Here is a 24,001-nt window from a genome sequence, read left to right as displayed (position 1 = left end):
CTCAGCACATTTTAATTAGGGTTAGGAAAACAGGGAGGGGAAAAAAGCAAGAAAAAATAAAGAGAAAGAAAAGAGGTGAGAAAAATTTCCAGCTAGTTCACAATTTAGTATCAGTTCTGCTCAGGCTTCTGTTGGATCTTCCAAAAGCAACATCCCCTTTCATTCGGATTGGATAGTTGCTGTTCAAACGGCCTTTTGATGCCACACATGAAGAGAAAACAAACAACCGTGAGCAGGGAGAGGAAAGGGAAAAAAGGAAGGCAAACAATACAATATGTATAGAATCTAACACAACACAGCATCCCACACTGGGAGGCAAAGACCAGTGGTGGTGACTGTAATTCAGCACGGGTGGGAACAAAGTAGAAAAAGAAAGGGCAGAGGAAAAGCATGTGGTGAGTAATCAAATCCTTGCTTTCACCCACTTGCCTCCCAGCATACACACATGCACAGCAAGGTATGCACAGACACACTCAGAGCCGTGCAACAGGAGTGCACAGGAATGCTCCTCTGTGTGTGCGCTCACATACACTTGCAGGGACATAACCATGACGTCCATGAGGGACTGCCTGGCCCTAAGGCCATGGCATGGGGCACAGGAGCACGTGCCATGCTGGCTGATGGGAAGCAGTTTCTCACTTACTCTGTCCCATGCTGGCTTGCATGCACACAGAGTCAAATATGTGTGTGTGTTTGTGTGCAGGTGTCTGCAGTGACCCACAAAATGTGTTCTCCCTGCTCGATCCATCCTATTACATGACTGACTGTGCTCGGACGTGGTGGAGATTGATAGCATTGAGATCGGACTCCGGTCAAGGAATTTGAAATCTGATTTGAGGTGAGTCCTGCTTCAAGAATAGCTCAAAATCAAATTATTTTAGTTGTGGCAGGGAGGGGGAAGAGAAACAGAGTAGGTGAAATAATAGCTACTGTCTAGCTAAGATAAGCCAGGCAAGACAAAATATTAATTCTGATTCTGTTAGCACACCAAACAGAGAGAGCTGTAATTCCATCCACCTGTCCAAATCAGGGAAAATTACTGTCACCAATGGTGCATAATTCAGGGGTGATAAATCATTAAAACCAGGTAGAAATGGTAACATCCCACTATTTGATGCCATTGATAATAAGCCTGTCTGGGAAAGGGAAATCCTCTGAGTTAGCGGCTGACATTTCTTTGCGAATGGAGGTATGGGTAGGCTTTGAAGCTCTCTTAAGGTTTACGAGCCTCACTGATAGTGGAGAACATTTCCAACCCAGACTGCATGCTGATATCTTGTATCTCCCATTGCACAAGCCCAACACCAGACTGAATTTGAGCCGTCTCCTCAAGCTCACGGCTATGTCCATCCACTTGCTCCAAAGGGTGGATGGGATGACTTCAGACCTGGAGGAGGCCTGAAGATAAAGCCCTGCCCTGCTGTGCTCTGCTTGCTCCCAGCTCTGCCAGTGATTTGCTGTGTCATCTTGAGCAATCACTATGGCTAGACACGTCCCCTTTCATATCAGATGGCTCATACGGGTGTCCTCATTAACCTCATTAACTAATGAGCAAAACTGATCACAGACGTCTACTGATGAGACTTGCTTTGAGTCTTGGAGCGCAAGTATTGCTTCATCAGCCCACAGTAATCCATCCAACATGATCAAAAGTCTCTTTCCAACATTTGCCAGCACAGCAGGGATAAAAGGAGATTGAACTGGGCTCAGTGCTTGGAAAACAGAGGTGTTGCAGGTGAAACACAAGGAGTTCAAATCAGGATCGAGAGGAAACTATTCCCTGCTCTATGAAATTAGTGCATTTCAGAAAGAGGACACAGCCAGTTTATGGAGCATCCTCAGTCTGTCATTTTCCCCGCTGCTCCAATCACTTTGGGCTACCCTGGAGGAGTGGGGCTGTAATCACTGCCAGACACAAAACAAAGACAGGAAAAAAATCTTCTGGGTTAGGGAAGTAGGGAAACCTGTGGCTCAAGCTGTGTCTCTGCAGGAGCTGGAGAAAGCTGCAGCTTTCTGCAGCCACCTGGAGCTTAATTGCCACTTAAAGGAATTATCTTGTGCCTTTATCCCTAAGAAAAACAACTATTTGTATGGAGCAGACAGACAGATAGGGAAGCACATTGGAAATCGCTTTGTAGACCTGCTTCCCCTCCTTTCCCCATGTTCAAAGTGAAAGAAAATAGAAACAAAATTCAGTCAACAGCAACAGGAAGAAGAGGTGCTGGGCAGAGCATGAGCCTCTAGAAGCTGGAATAGGAGACAACAGACACTTCCAAGCATCCCCTGGTCTTGTGTTCCTTCCGCAAGCACCTGCAGTTGGTCGCTGGCACACACTCCTGATGGACTGGCCCTACATCTCGCCAAGGGCACCCTTCTTATGTCATCTCTCAGCGTAGCTTTTGCTGCTTTTGGCATTACTGTAATTAATGTTTTTAGGGAGTTCTCCCAGCGTTTGATAGCCCAATGCCTTCACTGGGATTCTGTCAGGAAGACTATTTCTTCTCTCCTTTAAAGAAAAAAAAGAAGCTCTTTTCTTTCATATATACCAGGAATAACTCCTTGCTGAAATGAGCTACTCGCTGTGGGAGAAAGGCACTGCACTGACAGGCTTGAAAACTGACAACTTAGTATAAAACTACAAAAAAGTCACCTCCCCAGTGATGGTGGAAGCTTAGCAGCAGGAGACTCTTCTCTTCCAGCGTCCTTCTGCTGTACTAAAAGTTTCAGAGGAAGTTGTAAGAAACCAGAACTGGGCAGGTCTAGCCTAATGTACCCAGAGCTTAAACTAGCCCTGGCTTAAACCCTGAATTGTTGTTTTGTTTTGGTTTTTTTACCCTCTTCATTGTCATACAGTCTTGCCTCATTAACATTATGTCCAGATTCCCTTCTGAACATCTCTCTGAGCACTTGGTACTGAGGCATCCAGGCCTCTTTACCACACTGCAGGAATCTGGAAGGATGCCCCACAGTAAGAATGGACTTCAATCCTTAGGGCTAGACCAAGGCTCCAGTTACTCATTCTTCCTTTTTTTCTCCTTTTATTCCTAATGTTAGTGTCTCATTAGTCTATGGGTGGTTCTCCTTACTCAGAACTCTATCCCACATCTACCTTATGTCCCTGTCTCTCCTTCTTCACCCAGGGATCTCTATACACATCGATCCATGTGCATTATCTGTTGCATTCTCAGCATTTGGCTTTCAAGCACTTGCTTTTAGAAGCACTAAAATAATCTAAAATAATCCAGACTCTCTCCCATACCACCACATTCTCCAATTCACAATTGGGGGCTATTGCCAAAGGCTTTATATTTAAAAAATTTATTGTGACTTTTTTCACAGTGAAATATTTTAATTCAACCATCCAGCATTACCTGCACTTGCCCTGGGAGGCAGAGCAGACAGTGGCAAAGTCCTCAAACTATCAGCATAAAAAGGGATTGATTGAAGGACAGCACTGAGTCAGTAAGACATGTTCTAGACATTCATATCCCAAATAGGTAAGATTGTCATTTCGGAAGAATCAGTTTTTTAGGAAATAACCCATTTCCTGGAGTAACTACTTCCCTGATCAAAAAGCTTCATACCTAGCAGATTCTTGCTTTCGTTTTCTTGTCCTTGATCCTCAGTTCATGTATATCAGCATCTCTTTACAGAAGTCAACAGAGATACGTCTGCTTATGTGAGCTAAAAATCTGGTCCAAGTCTCAGTCTATATTACAAACAAGTTTCAAAGATATTCTTGGCAAATGAAGAAGGAAAACAGAAGTCTTTTTGTACTCTGAAATTTCCCAGGAATAAAACAAATGCACAGTCAAAACTATTCAAATGGCATTTCAGGAGATCAGTCATAGAATCTATTAATGCATTTCTTTTTAAACAGAGTTTGCAAATTTACTTTGGGTTTATAAGCTAACCTGTTCTATTGCCATCATGGCCAAACCTGATTTCTGACATAAGACCCAGCTCCATGTTCACAAGAGTCTCCATGCTGAAATGGATAGGATTCTGCCCAATATAGATATGGTTTCATTAGAAGAATAATAAGAATCTTATCAAGGTTGTATCAGCTCTTGAAGCCACGTTACATGCATATTCAAGTAAGTCAGGCATATACCCACCGAAAATTACTCAATTTTTCAGAATATAAGATCAGAATCAAGCATAGAGTCTCACATCCATACTCGCATAAAGCAGTGCTATACCCCAGGGAAAGCTGTTCTGAAATCAATGTGACTAGTCACTCAGTAAAGCTCTGCACAGCACAGTCCAGTCCACAGCATTTTTAGCTAAAGGTTGTAGCTACAAGCTTGGGCCTGATTGCCCGCTGCATAGTGTGAACAGTAAATTACAATTATTCCCACTTTTAAGGTCCTTGCCTAAAGAGTTCTATTCCTATAAAAGCAAATAACTGCCCCCCATCTTCTTGTATTGCTGGAGCAGAAAATGTCTCTGCAATTGTGATTCTCTCTTGACTCTGTACTTGGTGGTCCTATTACACCCACCTCAATATGGACTTTATTCTCATGTGCACTAGGATCATTTACAGGCAGTGAGTAAAAAGCAGTGATGCTGCTGAGACTCCCCAAGGAGCTTGGCAAATTGACTTTAGCTGGTTCCCTAGGATTACATGTACTTTGCAGTCCAGTGCTGCCCATGACTGCATATGGTGCATTCTTGCAGAGAGCTGGGATTGGGCTGGGACCCAGTTACTTCTCATTTCTGCTTTCTCTTTGCTTCCAAGTTCGCACGTGCCAGCTTCACTGACGTGGATGAAATAAGCTTGTGGTACATGGCAAACAGAGTTATAGAGGCTGTGAGCAATGAGTAAGCTGGAGCTTTTGTTTGTGTATCAACACCACAACTGTCAGGTGCATCCTGGCTGCAGGCATTTATTCCAGGTGATGCTGTAAAGAACAGAAACAAGATAGCAACACATTGCATGCCACATAGGGGCTGCAGTGCCAGCAATGAGAAAGCTCTCACAAGTTAAGCACAGCTGACCTGCAGGAATAAGCCTAAGCAAGAGTAAGCCATAATAATCACAGCTCTTTGAAAGCCTCTGTTTCATTAGAGAGACTTTAATAGCTTTATAAAATCAGGAAAGTATTTATTATAACTATTTACTGATGGGAACATAAAGACTCGCAGAGGTAGTGGCTGGGACATTCAGATGCTGGTCAAGATCCATATGTGCTTTGTTGCTAACGATCCAGGAAAGGGTGATTGTGCACTTCTCAGGTTGAACATCTACACATGAAAGCAACCATAGATGGGCCACTTGTGAAAATCTTGCCCAATTAACTTCCTGAGGATCCCACATAAAATCAGTGGTAGAGAAATAGAAACACGGTTGCTGACCACGCTGCTCCCCTAGCTCTTCTCCCCAGGAGACTGATTGCAGGCCAGGCTCTGTGGTATTCAGACGTCAGGCTCTAGCCAGTCCCTTGAAAGAAGGGCGTACAGGCAAACAGTTATCTAACTTTCAGAAAACTCTTTACCTTGGAAACACTCTCCATAACTGTTATTGCCACGTTTGCCTGGTTACCAGCAAGATTTGTATTTGAATAATGGCTTTGCCCCTCCCTGAATCCCATTGACTTAAGGCTTTAGTTTGTTTGTTTGTCATCTTCTCCTCCTCTTGTTTTAATTAAGATACATTTTACTAATTATCCAAAGAGAAACATGAACACAGATTAAAAACTGAATTAGGTAAGAAGCTGGGGTAACTGAGATTGAAGGGAAGGGGCTGACGTGGCTGTGCTCTTACTCACACGTTGCACTTTTCCAGTGACTTTCACCCAGGGAGTCAAATTTGCTGCTCAGATGTTAATTAACCCTCTCACTTTCCCCATGAAGAGTGCCCCGTGAGCAACGGGCTCCCATGGCCAGCTGCACAGAGGCACAGAGAGGAGCAATAACTTGCCTGCGGGAACAGAGCATGACACAATTTCCTATTAGATCCATTAGGGAGGGTTATGGCTCCGTTCTGACCATCTGACTGAACACAGCAAGAGTGGAAGTATGACAATATTTTGCTTATCTACTGAAAGGTCTCCTGTGCATCCTAGGAAATAGCTGGCCCTGACCACTGCTGGTGGGAAGGCAATGAATTTGACGTACTTTGGGGAAACCAGAATAGTTGTTGCTAAGGTCTGTCCTCCTGTGAGTTCAATCCTACTGCTCTACATTGTGAACACAGAGGAACAGGAGCAAGTTTAAGTCACTCCAAAACCAAGCTCAGTACTTCAGATTCATCATTTAGATTCTGAAAATGCTAGCTTGAACAGGGCTCATTTGTTGATGTCTGTTTGCAGGGGTTTATTTGTTTGAAAAGGCTAATCAGCTATCGGGATGCAGAGGCAATTGCTTAAATGTAAAGGAAAAGGAAGAAATTGTTCAAAGCTATTCAGATGAGGTAGCATGGTTTGCGTTTTGATGTCGGTGTGCAGCCAACTAACAAATGCTGAGCCACGGTCTGGTGTAAATCCAGATGAATTCCATTAGAATCAACAGACTTGCTTCCAATTTATTCTGATGTAACAGAGAGCATGATATTTCCATTTAGATTTACATTAGATTTGTTCCTGTTTTCCATAATTCAGTCAGTTTCCATTGTGTACAAAAACAGCCTGGGCCAGATCTTGATCTCATTTGCATTGGATAAAAACAGTTGTTTCAAATGAAGCTACACTGGATTTATAATTGCATAAATGAGAGCAGAATCTGATCTACTCCAAGTGAGAATTTCCCAGGGCGTTGCCATGTGAGAACACCCCTGCTGCAGTGAAGTGATCAGGTGCTTTGCCATCGATTTCAATGGAGAATTTTCATCTAAATCCTGGACTGGAGCCCTGAGCTTGACAGCTGCTGCTTCGTACACCCAAGGTATAGAAGCCCCTCTTTCCTTCAGAAGATGAGCTAACAAGCCAACACCTCCACCATCTCATGACCTAACATACAAATACCATGCATTGGCTTAGAAGAAAGTCGGGAACGGAAATTGCTCAGCCTTGCCTGGCAGAAGTCTTCCTCAAAAGGTATATTGGCCCTGATATATTTCATTTGTCATACACATTGTTTATAACCCAAGTTCTCCATGTTGCCTTTTGCTTCCTACAGAGCTTCTTCCCTTGAGGCCCTTCCGAGTCCTCTTATTCAGTTGTAATTGGAAACGTTAGGAGCAATACAATGATTCTCTGGCAGATAAGGCTGTCTGTTTTGGTGGCCATGCTGCTAGCGATAGATTGGGTTATTAGTAATAACTAATAAGAGGGTTATTCCCAGCAACATGTGCAATCAAATGGATTTACTCCTCCCCATTGAAGCTGCTTATTTCACTGCTAGTGGGAAAATAAGGCCATTTAGAGTCATTTATGGTAGTTGCAAAGGCTTTTCTGAGTAGATATACAAGCTATGTTGCCATAGCTTCTAGGAGGACTTTGAACTCAGCTCATCCATCTGGCTTCACAACCTCTCAGTCTTGTTCCTTGCTGTCCTCTAGAAGCCACCTTTTCAATGGGGTATGAACAAGCATTGCTCTCACTCTGGATCGTACAGGTACTGTACAAGCTCAGCTAACGCTTAAAAGACTGGCCTCCTGACTGCCAGCTATAATGCTTTATAAGCACGGACATTCCACCTCAGTTCTCAAAGATGAGTTTTGCTATGAAAATATGCAGCTTGATTCTTTGTTACCCAGAGCCTGGGGAAATGCAAAGCTGATACGCAGTAAAAGCAGCTCCATCAGCAGCGTATCCCTTACGTCGATATGGCTTGCCATTTTAAATGAAGACGTACGTCTTCCATTTGCATTTGCAGGACTCCTGTGTGTTTAATTCCACAGTAACTTTAGATTCCTTTACAAATTCAAATATTTCTCTTAATTTACAACATTTAGCACCAAACATGGGAAGACAACAATGACAAGAACAACCGCAACGACACCAATGACAACAACACACTTGCAAAGCTTCAGTATTAGGAGCACATTATGTGGCAGATTGAAATTTCAGCATCTCTGCGCTTCTCTCACCACGTCATCTCAGCCCTGTGCAGAGAGACTGGAAATTACCCCTTGGGTTTGGCCTGCAATATATAAAACAGAGCCTTGAAAAAACAAGGCAATCATCAAATTTCCAGTGTAGGCGGCAATCTGTCTGTTAGGTTTGCACACATACACATTATCGGGGCCCGCGAGTGCCTAAAGGCAGTCTTACACAGAGCAGCTCAGCAGCTCATGCCTATAAAACACAAAGGCACACCAGATTCTCTTCTGTCTGATGCTTCACAGCGAGCAGTAACTGAGCGGGACCCATCACGTGGTAACAAAGGCTGACATAAATACTTATTTGTGATTTTGTTCCCCATGGTTTTTATTCCACCGTGCAATTTGCATTACAACTGAATCCTAATTGTCCATTTTAGCAGGCAAAGAGCAATCTGATACAGATTATAATATGTGAGGTAAAGCAGCAACATCACAAAAAGGTGCTACCAGCCAAAGACAGCCTTCCTGTCTCCCAGGGTTTTGACACCGGCTGATTAAGCAACTGGGCAGCACTGCCTGGAATTAACACGAGCTCAAAAAGACCAGGACAGTGGGAGTCTGCTTAACCAAAGCAAAAGTGCCAGAAACCCTTTCATCAGGGCTTCCTGATAGCCCTCAGTGTCTGAGGCAATGTAGTCCTGAAAGCACCTTTGAGGTAACATGGTACGACTGTCCTCGGTGAAGGGACACCTGGGAAGCGACCCACCACAGGGCCAGTATGGCACGATGGCCTGGCCTGAAGGCCCTGCAAGGGAGCATTGGCACAGCTGCCTCAAGAAAGGAGACCCTGCGAAGCATCACTGGTCCCGCGATGTTGCTGGGAGCCCCTGGGAGGTAAAGAGGCACATTTGGCCTCAGCAGCCTGTCTGAGGTAGCACGGCAGAGCCGCCATGGGGACAGAGCCCCAGAAAGCAGCATGCGGCCCTGAAAAGAAAGCCATGTGGCTGATAACCAGGAACATGTGGAAGGAGAGCACTTCCAGGAGGGAACACCACGCAGCCAGCCTGACTAAGAGAGGCTAACATGGCACAGCTGCCCTGTGCCAACGGGCCCCTGCAAGGAAATGCGGTGCAGCTGCCATGGATTGGAGAGTGTGTGCAAGTGCTTCTGGGGAAGGGAAATCCATAATGAAGCAGCCTCAAAGGAGACGTGACACAGCCTGCTCGAGACCCTGAGAGCTCAGCCAGCGCAGCCACTGTGTTGAACTCTCCTGTATATGAAAAAACCTCTGTATTCCCAGGGCTGCTAGCGCAGACCCATTGATTAGAAGGCAGGGCAGGAAATTAAATGAGGCAGGTGAATTAAAGCCAGACTTCACAGGCTGCATCTGTTCCTCCATTCCCTCTGGGTACAACACTGATGTAACTTTAAAAAGTAAATTTAGTGCCGAGGAAATCTGCCAGGCTGATGGCCCTGTAAACTGAAGCACTTGATGCATCCACAACTCGGGTACAGAAGCACAGAAGAGCTGCTGAAACATGCCTCGGCCTGAGCTGCCTTGCTGAAGCACAGCAGCTGGTGGAGATGGCCTGCCTGGGCTTGTCTTCTGCTCATGTAGCTCAAGAGAAGGAACTGACTGGGAAGGCCTGGCTGTGGCTCCAAGGTGGAGGTGAATGCAGCAGTGAAGAGCAGTGCTTTTGGTAATCCATCAATAGCAGGATCCAAAAGATAAACACTCCTGACAAGAAGAAATCCTATCCATGGTGCAGCATGCGAAGTTGCAAATGTCTCCAGTTTGCAATATGCCCAGGCTGGCATGCAGATGGGAGCTTGCACACCTTTCAGCTTTGGTCCTTGGTCTTGTCCACACCTGTGTTCACAGATAACAAGCGAAACATCCATTTCAGAGCAGTTCTTACTATCAGCATCTTTCCTGGTATTTGGACATACAACAACAGCCCTACACTCTGCAGTGTAAAGAGCCTGGCTGTTTTTTGATGGACCTAGATGAGCAAGGAGAGACAGGACATCTCAAACAAGAGACCTATTTTGCCACCTAAGTGTGTGTCCAGAAGAGGATTCGAAGCATGCCTCTGCCCATTTGGAGACCTGACCTTCTTCTTGGCCAGACTCAGGTAAACCTCAGATGTCTAAATTACATTGTAAAAAGTGGCTGTCACCTCTTCTGAGAGCAGCTGAAAGTTGTGAGTCCAGCATTTAGCAAGCATTAAGGATACCTGAAACTAAGGAGTAAGAGGCGGCGTGGGGAGGACAGGCAGTAGAAGAGGCAGTGTAAAATGAGTGAGTAAAAGAGGTTGTCTCACTGTCTCTCATCACTGGAGGGTTGCACAGTCCTGTCTGCAAAGCATTAAAAAATCTCTTGAAGGAAAACAACAACATAATGAACAGTCAAATAAAGAAAGAAAACAGTCAGCTCTTGTTCCTCAGAGCATAGCCTCTTTTCTCATATATCTTGCATTGGATTATGGCATAGAGGGAAAAAACAGAAATACCTCAAATAGATTCAGATAGTTTTACCTCTTTTTATGCTGTACCTGTAGCTGTTTCCAGGTGGTTTGCCTTTTTTTTTTTCTTCTTTTTCCCATGTGATAAGATCCATCATTTGAAGGACAGCAACCAAACCAGCTCTTCCTGCTCTGAAGAAAGGCAGCAACTGCACTTAGAATGTAAGATTGTCAGGCAGATTTGAAGTGTCAATCAAAGCCTATCTCTGAAAAAAACATTAGTCCAGGCAGCTCCCCACACCACCACAGTTAACTTACTCTTTCCAGATATCCCCCTGAGCTGCGAAAAGCCTTCCAGAGCTGACCAGAGCTGCCAGCTACAGGCATGAGGTGTTAGAGTAGCTACTGGACCTAATTCAACTCAGGTCAGTTTGCCTTTTGCAGAGCAAAAGACTGTGATTATCAGGTCCAGAGAAGTAAATACTGGTCTCCCAGGCTTTGTGAGGCAAACTGTACCTTTTACTAGAAGAGGGGCATAGACTTCGGACTCTGTTGCTGAGTGTGTCCCATCTTCAGTGGCACGCCTCCACGTTGGTATTATTATCATCATTTAAATTATTATTTATGACTGCACCTAGGGCTGCGCGAGGCACTTTCTAAGCACTCAGGAAAGTACTGGCTCTGGTCCAAGAAACTCATTATTTCAGGACAGACAGACGCGCAGAGGCGCCACATGGTCAAGTGGCAGAAATGCTGACCCAACAGCGCCCGCACACTCTCCACTGTGCGCCTAGCTTGTTGGTTGACCTTGGAAAAGTCACATTCCTTCTTTCCATGCTTAGTCCCATCCCACTCTTTGTCCATCTCAGTTGCTTGGACTGAAAGATCTTCAGCTGTGACTATGTTCACGTCTTTGTCTGTCTTAGAATCTCTTTCTGTGCAAAGTCCAAGGAAGTACTTGGGGAAATATTTTTGTTCCTAGGAAAAAAACCTGGAAAATGAGAAACTCCATTTTCCATAGCATTCTTCAAATGCTTTTGTGGAAAAAAGAATCAAATGTTTTCTCATTGCCAAAAAAGTCCAGAAAGGCATGTTTTTCAGTTGAAAAACAGAAAACGCAGGTTTGGGGGTTTTGGTAAGACAGTTGCCAGTCATTGAAATTTTCTGGGGAAAGTACTGTAGTGGTTAGAGAAACATCCATTTTGTCCTGAAAATAAGTTTGAACCTAAAAATCAAGTTGTTCTGTCAGCAGGGGAACTGGTGAAACCCATTCTCCTTCTGATTTGTGTATTACAACTGCTTTTTATTTCTTCCTTTCTTGGTGCTCCCAGCTCACTGTAATATCCCCAGGGCACCCTTATCCCCTCCCCAGCAAAGTCCTCAGCTCTTCCAACAGCTTCTTGCTTTGCAGGCAAGGGGCAGCAAGTGGAGGAGCTGGTTTGAAGCTAGGCAGGTACCGATTGACCAGCCAGTAGCTAAATGCCAGCTGGTCACCTGGCTGCTGCATCTCAAAATAGATAGGGAGCAAGAGGTGTAATTACCTTTCCTTCAGTACGATATTAACTTAAATGTCTCTTTTCTATCCAGCTGCTGTTTTTTCATGAAAATTGCAGGAATCTTGGGTCTGTGAGACCTCTCTCTTTCCATCAAACTGGATTGAATCAGGTCAGCTGGTTCAGAAGTTATTGGAGCAGGGGGACTGGCACACAGATGGAAGAACAACACAAGGAGGCTCATTGCCTTATAAACCCCGGCTCAAAAATAAGGCAGTTTTGGTGTTAAAATGGGTCCCTAATGTCAGGTGAGGTAGTCGCCGTAACAGTGACCAACCAGTCTCTGTCCTTTAGATATATAAAGGCTGTCAAGCACTTGCCGCTTACTTGCTGTACAGAGCCTTCAACCTAGAAATCAGGGCCCCGCTGTATAGGAACTGCTCAGGAGCCCAGACAGTTCCTAACCTGAGTCACTTACAGCTGGATGGACAAAGAGTAGAAGAAAGGGAAGAACAAATTATCTCAAACTTACACGTAGGAAAACAAAGGCCAAGAGCAGCAACTTACTGAGGAATCCTGTGAGAGAGTCCGAAGGAGGCTCAGATGTCCAGTGTCCCCATCTAGGCCCCTAAGCAAAGTCCACCTCAGATCCTTCTCACTTCATCACCCAGGCAGAAGTCACCCTTTCATGGGCATTTCACTCTGATTCACTGCCCTCAGGAGCTGAGTCAGTCTTACCCACGCTTCTGCTTTGGCAGCTGAGGCCACATGACATGCTGATGAGGAAACATTATTTGTTGTTTTGTTTGGGTTAATTATTCATGGGCACTGTACTGAAAACACTCAGAGCTGCTTTCTGAACAGTCCTTGAGCTGGCGTGCAGGGAGGGACTTACCAAACGCTGGTGGCCAGGCTGCCTTTCCATGGCCAAGCTCTCTTCCATCTGCTTCCCTTCAGCCCTTGTCACGCTCCCCATCTCTCATGGCTTTGGCTGTGCTCTTTGGCATTATCTGAATAAGAAAGAGACAAATACTTGGAGCACTGTAGACGTGCAATCAAAAATGGCATTTGACCAAGGAGACACTGACCCTGGCGTGGGGAGAATACAAACCTGATCCTCTGACTGTTTTGTCTTTTCAGTCACAAGTCACACTATATAGCTGAGGATAAGCCACTTGCAGCGTTTCAGACCTGTTTATCCTTCCGCAAAAGATGCCTTCACCCTCCTTCAGATAGTCTGCAACTGTCTGGAAGCCTTTTTCCCATAAGCAAGCCTCTCCCTCTTTAGTGCATGCTCCTTGAAGTCCATTTTTCATATCAGAACAAGGGCAGCCTGTAGCTTTAGGAGCACTTTGAGGATGTTTACAGTAAGACAGAGCTTGAATTGCTCTAGAGACGCTCACCCCCCTGCATTAGCACTAAACGGTGGTTTTCTGGGGTTGTGGTTCCATAAACATTTTCTGACAGGGGTACAGACCCTGCATAGAAGACTTAAGCTTAGCAAAAGTAGGATTACTTTCTTAGTTACTCTTCTGAAGACCCTTAGAAATCATCTAGGGCTACCCCCTGGGGCCTCCAGAACAGAGGCTGAAGCTCTTGCAAGTTTCTAGGGGTACCTCTTCAGGGCTAGCATTTGCTTAGAGAGCTCATTGTCACACCTTGGCCTGCAACCAAGATACTCACGGCCCGTAGGCAGCAGCTCTGCCAGGCAGCCACCCCACCCAGCTGAGCCAGTAAGTGCAGGGCTGAGTCTTTTGACTCCTGTGAATTGCTTTTTGCAATTATGCAGACAAGAAACTGAGCCTGGGCTGCAAACATTTCATTAGGACTTAGAAGTTCAAATTTTATGGAGTGAGGTTTTTTGTTGGGTCCTAGCAAAGGACACTACTATCTGTCGCTGGTTGAGTTTTCTGCAAAACCCAGAACAGGATTCGTATTTCAGCACTTGCTTCCTCACTTGAAATTTCAGGGGATTGTAATAGCCCAGGATTTGCTGTGAGCCCACGCTGTAGCACATCTGCCCCATAAAACACCAGGACACAGGAGAGGGTATTTATCCAACTGGGCAAAATCCTCACTTGGTGTAAATCAGCACAAATACAGAGAAGTCCAGAAAGCTGTGCCATATCACACCAGAAAAGAACCTAGTTTAGAATATACTTTCCATTCATTAATTCTTTGCCTAGAGCCAAGACAGACCCCCAATGGGACAGATTAGCTCAGTTTCATCTACTGCAATCCCATGCAACGGCGCAGGGGAGGAATTCAGATGCTATGGACCATATTCTCCACTGATGCAACCTTCTGCTTTTGTTAAATGAGCTGCTTGGGCTGAACAGTAAGTAACTGAGCTAAATACAGGTGTCATTTTCTGGCCTGTACGCTACAAGAGGTCAGCAGAGGTAACTGCACCGGTGCTTTCGGAACTTAAAAATCACTTAACTGATTTCAAGGAGTTTACACCAGCAGAGAGCTTGGCCTGTGAGTAATACACATAAATACTACCTTCAGCCACACAGATGAAGTCAGTCCCCCACCTGGCTGTTGCCTAAGTAACGCATCTCTAGGAGGATATTTTTTAAGCCAGTGTTATTTATCCAGTAGATGGAAGCAGGCCTGTTAAGGCCATACCAGGTCAACATATGTCTAAGCATGTGCTGAAGAACTTAATTAGTTCTCCCTAAGAAGAGAGACTCCCAGTGCTATTTAAAGGATCGTTATCCTACTGTGAGATGCCTTGGAGCTTGCTGCTAGGCCTAGGCTCAACAGGGCAAGTCTGTAGTAGTTGGATGGGAGCAAAAAGTTTCCCCTCCATGCTGAGGAGTAATTGCTGAGCAACCCCAGGAGCTGGAAGGTCAGTGCAAGGAGCAGGCATCACAAAATCACACTGAAACCCAGTGTAAGGGACTTAATTCATGTCTGGGCTGTAACGTCAGCTTTCTGTGCAGGGTCAAACTGTGTAGATCCCATTATTTTTCTGGTTTCTCTTTCTAGAGATCCAACATCATCTGCTGTGCTTCTCAGGTGACTGCTCCTCAGGCAATTCCAGTGAGAGCAAGAGGGGTGACAGGATAGTGGAGTAATATAAGCCTGGAGCGAGCCAATGCTGAGTGTCTATGTCAAACATTGATCCTTATGTCATCACAGCAGTCAAATGTAGGCAGTAGTTTCTTAGCATCAGCTAAACTGGACCTTATGCAAGTGGCTCAGGCATAGTTTTCATTTATGAGGCCAAATATCAGCAACTGTAAACTGAATGCCAATAAGGGAATTAGCCAGGTTCCCCAAAGATGGATGGTTTTGTTATTCTGCCAAGAGGTAGCTCCTTGAGTTGGATGGAAAACTTTGGAAAACTAGGCTGAACAGCCTCTGAAGGATAAAACAGGGTCCCAAGCATATTAAAGCTTGTATAAGCACTGGCACTCACCAGGGACACTGAGGCTGGATTGCAGAAGAGGAAGAATCCTGGACATGCTTATCTTGACCTAAGAGTGGCTTATATACCACGTGGGACCTTGGTCTGCTCTTTGAGCTGTCAGGAGTTGTTCCTAGATGAGTTGTTATGGTAACTGAGCTAATGCCTCAAGATAGATGTTTTCAGGTGGCTCCAGGCCAGAAAATCAACACCAATAGATTCCAGATAATAGACTTCTGCTAAACTCCATGCCAGCATCTACTTTATTTAACCTATTCACCAATGACTTGCTGAACTCCATTCTCCAGGCAAGCCACATATGATGACAATAGCTGCTTGGCTTCAATGAACCTCGGCTTCCAAAAGACTGAGGGGATCCCATGTGCTGCGGCTGAGCCTATGCTGGTAAATTAAACGTGCCTGGGACTTTCTTCTGCATTGAGAGGACAGCTGGCACAGAATGGCCAATGTTTTCATATTAAATTCTTACCCTCCAAACCTGCGTGGTCACATCCAGAGAGCCCATAAGGAACAGTCCCTGGCCCGTGCTAGCTCCTGAAATGCATCTGGACTGGGCCAAAACTGCAGTGCAATACTCCAGCATTGTAACAGAGAGCAGTCATGGTACTGGTTGATTTATCAGTACAGATGTTGTCTAACTGACTGCTAGAGGTGACCGCAAAAGAAAGGAGCCTGAAACCAAGTGCGAAGGCTCTGTCAATGTGCTTGTGCTTATACCACGTCCAGATCCAGCTGGAGCTGTACATCCTTAGGAATGGTCAGTAGTAGGCACACAGCACGTCTAGGAATCGCTCTGGATCACCCATTTCTATCTTCTGTTTGAAATAGCTCACGGGTTAAGTGGTGGATTCACCAGTTCAAGACCACATCCCTCCACCTGACATCGAACATCAAAATGCAGCCAACAAATTATCAACAAGAAGCAGCGAATGCCGTACACCCACTATCCAGCGCTGCTGCTGACTACACTGCGGGAGGCCTCTTTGGTTGGTGTTCCACAGCACGCAGCCGGCAAAGAGCATCTGGGCGGCTCTCTGCGGCAGAGAAAATTTGGGAAGAGTCGTGCCAGTTTCAGGAACTCCCACATCACCACCAGACCAGCTGAGCAGCTACCTGGCTCTGGGGCCCTGCACCACCTCCAGAGCGAGCCAAACAGGTTCTGCCGTGGCGTGGTCCGCAGTGCCAGGACTGATCACGCCTCGGGCATTTGGGACAGCCTGCTGCATGCTCTTGTGGATGCTCTTGCATCTGTGCTGGATGGCTGCTCTTTTCATGTCGAGACTCGCTGGTGGTCTCCTTGCGTTGGGCACCGATGGCTTGGACACCACAGGCTGGCCCAAGGCCACTGAACTGGGGGATTTCTTTCTCTGCTTGTTCATTCAAATTTCAAGTCTTGCTTTGCTTGTTTTACCCACTTGCAAGCCATGTTATTGTAATATGTAGCTCTCTAGGGCAGAAACTGTTTTTCAGCGTGTTCTTTGCTCAGCTTCTGCAACAGGATTGCAATCTCAATCAGTGCAGCAGTAATGTGATTAACAAGCTCTGCACAAGGGGGAATTGCATACTCAGTGGATGTGATATTCCCAGTTCTGGCCTGCCCGTGTATTTTCCCAGGGCGAGAGGTCATGTTGACTGAACTCCAAAATGGCTTGCTCAAACTTTTAAACACTAAGGTCCAAATAAATTTTCAGCATTAGCTGGTATGCTGATCCTTTTCCTGCCAAGCTGCAGCCTTAAGTGAATTTTTATGACTAAGTTATAAACCCCAGAAAACACGAGCAAGAAGTGGAAATGCTGACTTGGCCTTTGCTAAATGCCAATTATCTACAAAGGCATTAAAGGGGAGGAAGGGGGGGATGAAAAATAGGGTCATTTTCATGTTTTCTCTGGTTCAGAGTAAACTGTCCCGTGAGCCCCTTGTAGGAACACATAGCATGCAGAGTGACCATTAATATTTATAGGCATGACACTGAGCTGCAGACCTTGGCAATCAGAGCAACTCCACTTTTGGAATTAATATAGCTCTGCTTGGCTGGCATCTCAGTACAAAAGAGTAAGTAGGAGACACCAGGATTTTCAGGGAGAACTTAAGAAGCAGATGCTGACCTTTGATGGAAAGGGTCCATACTTCACTGAGTCGGTGAAGTACTAAAACCAACTCTTAAATCCTTAGGGCTGCTGGCCAAACCCAGCACCATGTTCTCTATTCCTCTCTGCTCCTATGGCTCCTAGACAGTCCTAACACTGCATGGGCTACTCTCCTTGTATTCCCCAAGGTTGCACACTCTTGCCTAGCTGATGCAGACCAGCATATATCCGTGGACACTGTTGGAGCAACACGGATTTATAATACATAAAGATCTGACCGAATAATCTTAAGGCTCGAAATGGTGCTGTAATCTCAGTTGCAATGCAGCACCTGCCTTCTCCCACTCTGTATTTCCTAACTCCCAGTTGAAGTGACAGAGAGAGCTCTCTCAAAGCCAGCCCTTTGTATGCTGAGGATCTGGCAAGGTGCTGAGTCACAGAGGCTGCACTCAGCCGAGGACTATGTACTGAGCAGGGTGATGACTGCCAAGCCATACATAAGCATGTCTCAGAAATATCTAGGGGGACCATGCTACAACGATAGCTCAGTCACTCCCATGAGCCTTTAGAGAAATGTATCCCCAATACCTGGGCATTTACCACTCATGCCACACAAAATGCTTTGGGAGTGGCTGAGGTTGTCACAACCCAATAATCCTTCACGTCCAAGAACTCAAGGAGAGCCGTGACTTCACGGAGAGACTGTCCACCCCTCAAAATGCACCCAGCCCTGGGAAAAGGAATAAGAGATTGGCCAAAAGTGCTTGTTTAGGAGCCAGGAAGCTTTTGATGAAATTCAAGGAGAAAAATATTAGAAATCCCACTCCCTTTTTCATGTACTCACAAAAATTGAGCTGGGACTTTGAGCAACAGGCTCTAAATTTTCAAAAATGACTAGTGACCTCAGGTGGGCGCCCTGAACTCAGCACGCTGGGGACAGGATCTCCTGGTGATTTTTGCGTTGTTGCAGTTATGCCCTGCTTTTGCAGCATGTGGGAAGGTGCATAGCATGTTATGGAAATCAGGCATCTGTCAAAAGAGCGTCAATATGTGCACTCCATCAACTGAGTCCCTCTGAATCCTTTTTTACTCTCAAAAATTCAGGCTGTGCAATTCAGGAAAATAAACACTGGAAACAACAACAAATAGAAATGCTCCTGCCATTAAAAACAAGGTGAAAAGGAGGAGCTGAGCCATGTTAATCAGAGAGCTGAAATGAGATGTTGGAGAAAGGGGCTGTGGGTGACTTGAGGTTTGCAGTTAGCTGAGCGATGTGAAGTCTCTCATGTTTGGCTGAGCTGTAAAAGGCAATGCTTTATTAAATCTTCTTTGTGTGAGATTTCAAGCTACCTCTGGACTGGAAAATAGGACCATTCCAGTATGTGGCATATAATCAGGAACTGAAGTCTTTAGTGCAGGTTTTTCTGCAGAGGAAACTCTGATCAGCATAGACACATAACTCGGAGGGCTCAGGATTTAGAAAGCTGAATTAGACACAATACACCTGTGCTCTGCTGTGCACCTCTTCTACCCCGTATCCCCAGACTGCTTCACAGAATTAATCTTGCTGGCAGGAACCACCAGGCATTAGGAAAGACAGTGCAGGTGGGCATAAATTCACCCCACTGAATCTAAATTAACCTGTGAGCCAGTGGGTCTCAGGTCCATTGTCTCAGCTTTCATTCCCACTGGAACATAATACTTGCCCTGCTTGTTCTCCTTTGCTCTGGCTATCCTGGAAGTCTCTAGTCTCGCTGTACTTTCTGCAGCGATCTGGCCACATTTTGGGAAGCTGCAGCCTCTTGCCGTCTCTGTCCAGCACTCATTGTGCTTTGCTGTAAGCTGGTGGCTCACAGCTCTTCCCTGTCAAAGCAGGACTGTGCCACCCCCAAATACTTGCAGAAAGTATCTACTAAAAAGAATGGAGAGAGCCAGGCATAACAAGAAAGAATGAGGACAAGTGAGAGGCTCCCAGAGTACTCCCCCATGTCGCACAATCTCCCTTGCCCTTTTGCACGTCTTGTCTCTCCCTCTGTGCTTGGCCACGCAGTCAGGAAAGTGAGACCTGATCAGAAACAGGACAGGCAGCATCAACCAGATTTCCTCCTCCTCTTAGCCCCTTATTTCACACCACAGCACGTCTGGATATAAAGAGCCTTGAATCTCAATCTGCCTGCTGGAAATTGCAGGGTTAGAGTTCCTGATCTGCTTTCTGCAAACCCCAACAGGAAAGCGTCCCAAGGGGCTGAGATACACAGAGCATTCCCCTTCCTTTGCACCGCCCCCGCTGCAGACGAGCTCGTTGCCTACCTTTTATTGCTGACAAGAAGCAGGACAGAGCCATTCTGGATATTGGCTTCTTTGAGAGTCTCGTGCTCCTCGAGCTGCCTGGAGTTGTAATAAAATGTCTTCTTCCAGGAAGTGACGCCCTCCCGTACTAAGTGAGCCCGTAGGTCCATCACTGTGTCTCTGGGCTTGACTGTCAGGGGCATCATCAGGTCCTCGTCAGCCAGGTGCACCTTAATGTGGTACCTCTTCCAGCGAGAAAGGCTCCTTCGCAGCGTGTCCATCCTTTCCAGTGCACCCAGGCCAGTGTGGCAAAGAGGAGCATCCAGCTGGGAGGTCGGTAAAGCAGGGATGTGGCTCTGAAGAGGCTGTCTGCCGTGAACAACTTAAAATGTCCTGCCAAACCTGTTCCTCCTAGTTGCCGTGCTGCATGCTTCACATTCCAGGGAAGAGCTCACCTGGCTCCAAGAGCCTGCTGGCTGGGAAACGTCTCCATGAATCATTTCCACACACCCCTAAATCCCATAATAATTACAACGTCTTCACAAAGTGCTCTTCATTCCAATGGCTCTCAGAGGACTTTAAAGCTGGATCTCCATAGCCATTAGAAACGTGGGTGCATGTGAGAAATGAATGGGTTTAGTAACCTCGTGTCTCTTGCTCTACAAAGCTGTCAGCTGTGGAGTAGATCAGTTCAACAAAGTAGGCGTTGAGGAACCTCACAGCTATTTAACATGGCCATTTGAATGAAGAAGAGAAAAGTACTCTGCATAGTGAAAAATTCCCATGCCAGAGCACCCTGAAGGAGACACAGAGCCTGGCTGGTGTGAACACCCCTCATTAGTGCAGTGCAGTTTCCCCCTAGGAGATCTGTATAGTTATTGTAGGCAAACAGGCTGGGACCCTCCAAAAGGGGTAGGACTCATTCATTGCTCGTCATACCATCAGATATCTAATATTGACTCACATGTGCTCCTCACTGGTTCATCATCTTGATTTCCTCTTCTTTTCAGATCCCTGCCTAATTGAAGGGCTGATCGTATCCTGCTCTAACACGTGAGCGGGAACGCATCACGGGGCTGCAGGCACACTACACAAACAGGCGGCAACAGAGGCCTCAGAATACCAAGAGGAACAAGCAATACTTCGGTAAATACAGCAATACCTCTGAAAGGAAGGAAGCGATGCCAGCCACGGGAGCCGGCTGTAATTGAATGATCCTGCAAGGCAGACTCTGGCAGTCACAAGATGATACTTCAGAGCAAACATCATCAAGATAAGGAAGTCTTTTTTTTTTTTTTTCTTTTTCGCAAAAAGATCAAGTCACCCTCTTATCTTGTAGGTAATTTCCTGCAGCCCATATTACAGGAATTAATTCCCTTGTCCATTCTTCTCAACACAGACCAGTATTTTCAGACCAAAGTACTGCAAGATAGTTGACTTCAGAGTCTGCTCTTCACTGAAAAGGGGCTGCTCTTGCCCATTAGATAATAAAACAAACTGTCAGATTTTCAGATATGGCAGCAGTCAGCTCCCATTGAGAATAAGAGAGGTGTCCAGTCTCCTGTTGAGAACAAGGAGGTTTCCACCCTGTCATCACACCTCCCTTCTTTTTCCCTCCCCAGCACATTATGTCTCTGGCAAGAACAGCAGCAAGTATCTTCAGTTACACCACAGGCAATGGAGATTTCCCTGTGCACTTGAGAAGAACTGAAGCTTCTGCTAGCAAGATGTTCTTTCCAGATTCGGTCACTGTAAAGGTATGATTGTTTTGGTGGGGACTGGGATTCTTGGGTCCTCACTCTGCCACTGAGTTGCTGCAAAGGCTTCAGATGAGTCATTTCATGCCTTCGTGTTTCTGTTTGCTCATGTCGTGACTGCTGCATGGTGTAACACGTGTCCATTAAGTGCCTTGTGGGAAATAGGAACAGCTTTCAGCACAGTCATGGTCTGGAAGCATTTAAAAATGCCTGGACCTACAGATATGTCAGTAATCTTCTTGAAGACAGGACAACACCCCTATTAGAGAAGGAAAAACTGAGGCACAGAGTGGTGCAAAGCTATTATAACAAAAAATGTCAAAGGTTAGGCTCTGGTCTCCATATCTAGGCATCTCAGTGAGAGATCTCATTTTCAGAGACCTATAGAAACTTTCAAGCCTGGGGGCTGGTGCATCCTTCTCCGTTGGCGTGATATTCACGTGGGGAGCCAAAATTCATCCCGGGTGTAAAGCCAGAGTCTCGGGGCTAAAGCAAGGGTCTGATCCAATTCCCACTGCCATCCAAGGGCAGACTCGCATTGATGGCAGCCAGAACTGCATCAGGCCCCAGACACACCGAGGTCTGATGGCTCTGGCCAACAGAATTGGCCCAGTGAGTGCCAAGGGAAGCATAAGGCATTCTTATTTCAGCAGAGCCCGTCTGGTGTCAGCGAGTCCATCAGCTCCTTCTAGCATACGTGACAGCCTGACAGCTGCCAAATACCTCCTTCAGACACCTTTCAGACGGCTCCTGTTTATTTTTAGGACAGCTCTTTCCAGTCAAGGCTCAGATGCGTATCATTACGTAGAAAGGGGGAATGGTGGCAGAAAGAAAACACACAGCTATTATTTTTATTTCTTTGCCTATGATGTGGTTGCAGACTTTTCTCATGTACCCCCATCCGCCCATACTGGGAGCCTTCCTTTTATGAAAAGATATGATATTCTAGCCTATAAAAGCCAGGATAAGGAGAAGCATAGCAGTGAAGTCTGCTTATAAAATATTGAAGCAGTGAAACCCTCACTGGAACACGTGAATGTCTAATGCCAGTTCCAATTAATTTTGAATTTTTCATTAAACCATTATTAAAAGCAAGAGGACAGCAGAAATAAGGGAAATTGACTTGGGCAGTATATTAAGTACCTTAGTTTTGCTGGAGGATGTTTTATTATCTGTCCAAAGCAATTATTTCACCAGCTCCTGACGGTTTGTGGGCTAAACAGAGGTAAAGGATAAAGTTCTAGATGGTCTTTCCTCAAAGCTATTTTAATCTCCATCCCCTACCCTGCACCTTGCAGCCTGCTTGGCTGATGTCTCTGGCATGTCATATCTGGAGGACAAGACATGGAGTCAGAGTTCTGAGAATCTGCAATAATGTGTCACTGGCATTATTTACAAATCAAATAAAAACTTATTGACTTAAGCTTTTCCCCATATTGAGGGCAAACAGAAGACATGCAAACATTCAGAGAAACATTCATTAGGAAAGCCTGAAAAGCAATTTAAAACCAGGTGGGCTGTGATTTTTTTTAAGGGGGGGGAGAAATAAAGCAACAGCGTTTATAAAACATTGTCTCCTTTTCTGTTCTCAGAGCTTCCTTATTCCATTGACTAGAGCAAAAGAGAAACACCTGCCTAAATTAGGTGCTTCATTAAGATGTCTCAAGCTGGTTGAGATGATCCTGGGCCTTATAATGTCTTCTTATAATGCCAGAATAGAGACACTCATTTCTTAGGCAGGTTTTGTTTGTTTGGCAATGGCTGTGTTTTGCTGCTTGCTGTGCTGCTCTCCTTGCAGAGGACAACAGAGGAGAAGTGGGATGTTGCTTTATAAGGAAATAAAGGTTTCTTTATTTACTGGTAGCAATCATAGGGAAATTGCAACATCTGGGGAAAATTTGACCCTGATTCCCCTGGCAGAGCCTATAAGTCTTTGGGGAAACCACTCTCACAGTGGTGGTCTTTCTGGCAAGGAAGATACTTTGCTGTTTCCTGAAGCTCTCTGATCTCAGGACTTGCGGTCAGTAATGCTGAACAGTAAGGATTTTCCTCTGATGTTTGTTTGGGGTGAGTTTGTGTTTGGGAGCAGATAGACAGCAAGGGATGAAGTGTGAGAGCTGACTGCCCTTGTCAGGTTGACCATGCTTATACCTGCAACTCTACAACTCTGGGAACCAAAGAGAGGCTTTTTGTTAGACTCCCCTAAATACACAGTTCTGCTGGCGGGCTCATTCTCTACTCAATGATTGTCCTCCTGCTCCATTAACTGACGGTGCAGAGGGAAGGCTGCAGCATTGTGAGCTCTGAGACCGGTGCTGGGGAGCATGGGGCTGGGAAAGGTTCACTCATGGGAAGTGAATGGCCATGCAGGACAAATCACGAGGCTTGACAGGGATAACTTCAGGTTAGAAATCTCCAGTCCAATATGCAGCCTGCCACCTAATTCATTCAGTGCCCCACATATCTCGGGTGATGGGGCAGCTTAA

General features: G+C 45.6%; 1 protein-coding gene across 1 annotated transcript; it reads right to left on the bottom strand.

The window, feature by feature from the left end:
- Positions 1 to 19,775: 19,775 nt before the first annotated feature.
- On the bottom strand, positions 19,776 to 20,039 carry TINCR (TINCR ubiquitin domain containing). The gene has a single exon (XM_050910768.1). The coding sequence runs from the start codon at positions 20,037 to 20,039 to the stop codon at positions 19,776 to 19,778; it is 264 nt and encodes an 87-aa protein (XP_050766725.1).
- Between the last annotated feature and the right edge of the window lie 3,962 nt (positions 20,040 to 24,001).

Source organism: Gymnogyps californianus, chromosome 24 (assembly GCF_018139145.2).
Source record: "Gymnogyps californianus isolate 813 chromosome 24, ASM1813914v2, whole genome shotgun sequence".
In the NCBI taxonomy this organism is placed as follows: domain Eukaryota; kingdom Metazoa; phylum Chordata; class Aves; order Accipitriformes; family Cathartidae; genus Gymnogyps; species Gymnogyps californianus.
The sequence above is the reverse complement of the archived record's forward strand: the minus strand, read 5'-3'. Positions and strand labels throughout refer to the sequence as shown.

Coding starts and splice junctions, on each gene's coding strand:
- TINCR (XM_050910768.1), bottom strand. CDS start 20,039: ATGGACACGCTGCGAAGGAGCCTTTCTCGCTGGAAGAGGTACCACATT.